General features: G+C 37.7%; 1 protein-coding gene across 3 annotated transcripts in view; it reads right to left on the reverse strand.

The window, feature by feature from the left end:
- The window catches only part of LOC106465850 (telomerase reverse transcriptase-like), a 43,534-nt gene that overhangs the window by 12,880 nt on the left and 28,185 nt on the right, over nucleotides 1–2,469 (reverse strand). For all 3 annotated transcript variants that reach the window (XM_022393803.1, XM_022393802.1, XM_022393804.1), the window contains exon 13: nucleotides 789–869. In XM_022393803.1, the coding sequence (XP_022249511.1) occupies nucleotides 789–869 (81 nt within the window). The remainder of the gene's footprint in view (nucleotides 1–788; nucleotides 870–2,469) is intronic.

Genomic DNA, 2,469 nt, shown 5'->3' on the forward strand with positions numbered 1-2,469 from the left:
AACCCCTGTATGCCAGCTACTTATCACCTGACCAAGTTTAGTTACAGCAAACCCGCAACCCCTGTATGCCAGCTACTTATCATGTAACTAAACTTGGTCAGATGGTATACAGGGGTTGCGCTACTTATCACCTGACCAAGTTTAGTTACAGCAAACCCATGTATGCCAGCTACTTACTATATGACCAAGTTTAGTTATAGCAACCCCTGTATGCCAGCTACTTACTATATGACCAAGTTTAGTTACAGCAACCCCTGTATGTACAATACAACAAGTTTCAATACACCTAACATCAGGTCGATATTTTCAATATGTCTAAACAACAGTCAAGGGTGAAATTCTCCCATGTTTTACACCCTATACAATATGCAGCACATGAACAACTTAAGTAAGATAAATCTACCTTTGTGTAAAACTATTACACAACGAAGAAGTGACACTCTTTATCAAAACTAACTTAGATTAAAATCTACTAATCCTTGACATATTTTGCAACAATAATGACGAATTAGTTGTTTATTTCTGTTATTCGTGTACAGCTATCACTCTTATAATGCATCTATGACCCCAAAGTGGAAAGCATGGTTTTGTGAGCCATACTAAGATTCAGAGTCGAGCATATTAACTATTACGCCATACATTAAACAATTTTCTTTTCATGCAGAGATTTACAAGTGCTCTTTAAACATATCACAAGACATTTAGTGGCTCTATTTCAATGATTTCACAAAAAATGAAAGTTTGGAAACGTCTTAAGTACGATTACAAAAACACAACAACATACTTACATATGCCTTCATATCTCTTGTAATCCAATCTTATATCTAAGTTTCTGGTATCAATCTCCAGACCAACCCAGCGTAAAGGTTCTGAAATTCAAGGATTAGTTGCAGTAAATTGGAAAAATGTAATCAGATGTTAAGACTCACTTTTCAAAATATGTACCAGCAGTGTACAAATTAATACGTGAAGAAAGGTTTATAATACCAGAAATAAATGACCTTATAACATCAAATTGTTTTTCTTTAATTCGACACTCAACGTTTCGCTTTACAGCTTCGTCAGGTGCGTTCCACTAAAACACAAACCATAACTGACAGTACAAAGCAGTTCAAATTATTATGTCTTCTATACACCAATATGCATTACAGAAATTAATATGTGAAGAAAAGTTTACCCAAAAAATGGGGTGATTCAGGAAAAAAAGTTAACATTTTCTTACACTGAAAATGTCTTTTCGATACGTACTTACCTAGTTTGCCCTCTAAGCATTGATAAAAGTTTTATCTTAGCTATCAGCACACCAGTCATTTATACCCCTTCATTTTCACACCACTTTAGAACATATGCTGATCATGTGATTACCCTTCACCAATCATACTACATCATCTATATTATAGATTCCAGCACAATCCTCACTTTCGGGAATGGGCAGGTACAAACTAGAAGCACTGGCATATCAGTGGGGAGGAAGGGTGGGAAGAGGTAAATACTTATCAGAAATACATTTTCAGTGTAAGAGAATGTTAACTCCAAAAAAGTACTACCTCCTCTCACTCAAAGCTAGAATCCAACATTGCAAAGGTGGAGGGGCTGGTGAAGGCACGACAGTATTCAATCAAGCAGAGAGTAACACCACCTTGAAAGAACAGATGTTCCATAATAAGAAAAGAAGGCACACCTGTGGGATATAGCACTACTTCTGGAACAGGTATGCTCTTCGCCCAGTAACAAACACAGTAACATATATATAGGGCAGAACGTAATAGGCAGGCACCATAGCCTTAAGAAAGAGATGTACAGCACCATTCTGTGGAGAAGTGCTGTATAACTATAACAGGAAATAGCACAGCATGAACAAAAATCAAATGTCTAGTACATAATCGACAATGGTCCGAAATTTATACGTGCCAAAGGTAGAGTCTTGGGGTACACCGGAGCATGTCAATTGCTGTCCACTGAGCAAAACATCCAGTGGAAATGCCTTGTCTAGGACCTTGTGAGTCACAAGAGCGATCCTCCCCATAAAAAAAAAACCAACAACAACAAAAAATTCAAGGGAAGCACCTTGTATAAGTTGATTGATGAAAAACTGTCAGGTAATTCAGAATCAGCCCGTTGTCAACAAGTAGTGCATAATTCGTCCAGATATGTAGCAAGTGTTAGCACAGGACATAGTGATAGTTAGTCATAGCATGGTGCCTGATAATTTGATATAAGTATATGTGGATAGGGGTAAAGGAGTGTTAATTGTATATGAATAGGCCAAGTGTGGTCTGCCTGGGCAAAAAACATCGAGAGGAAGCACCTTGGATATATAATATTATGGCCAAGTGTGGTTCGCTCAGGTAAAAACATCCAGGGGAAGCACCTTGGGATATGTCAAATTATGCCAAGTGTGGTCCATCCAGACAGAAAACATCCAGTAGAAGCACCTTGCATAAGATACAGAGATCAATAAGTGTGGTC

This window comes from Limulus polyphemus, unplaced genomic scaffold (genome assembly GCF_000517525.1).
Source record: "Limulus polyphemus unplaced genomic scaffold, Limulus_polyphemus-2.1.2 Scaffold2072, whole genome shotgun sequence".
In the NCBI taxonomy this organism is placed as follows: Eukaryota; Metazoa; Arthropoda; class Merostomata; order Xiphosura; family Limulidae; genus Limulus; species Limulus polyphemus.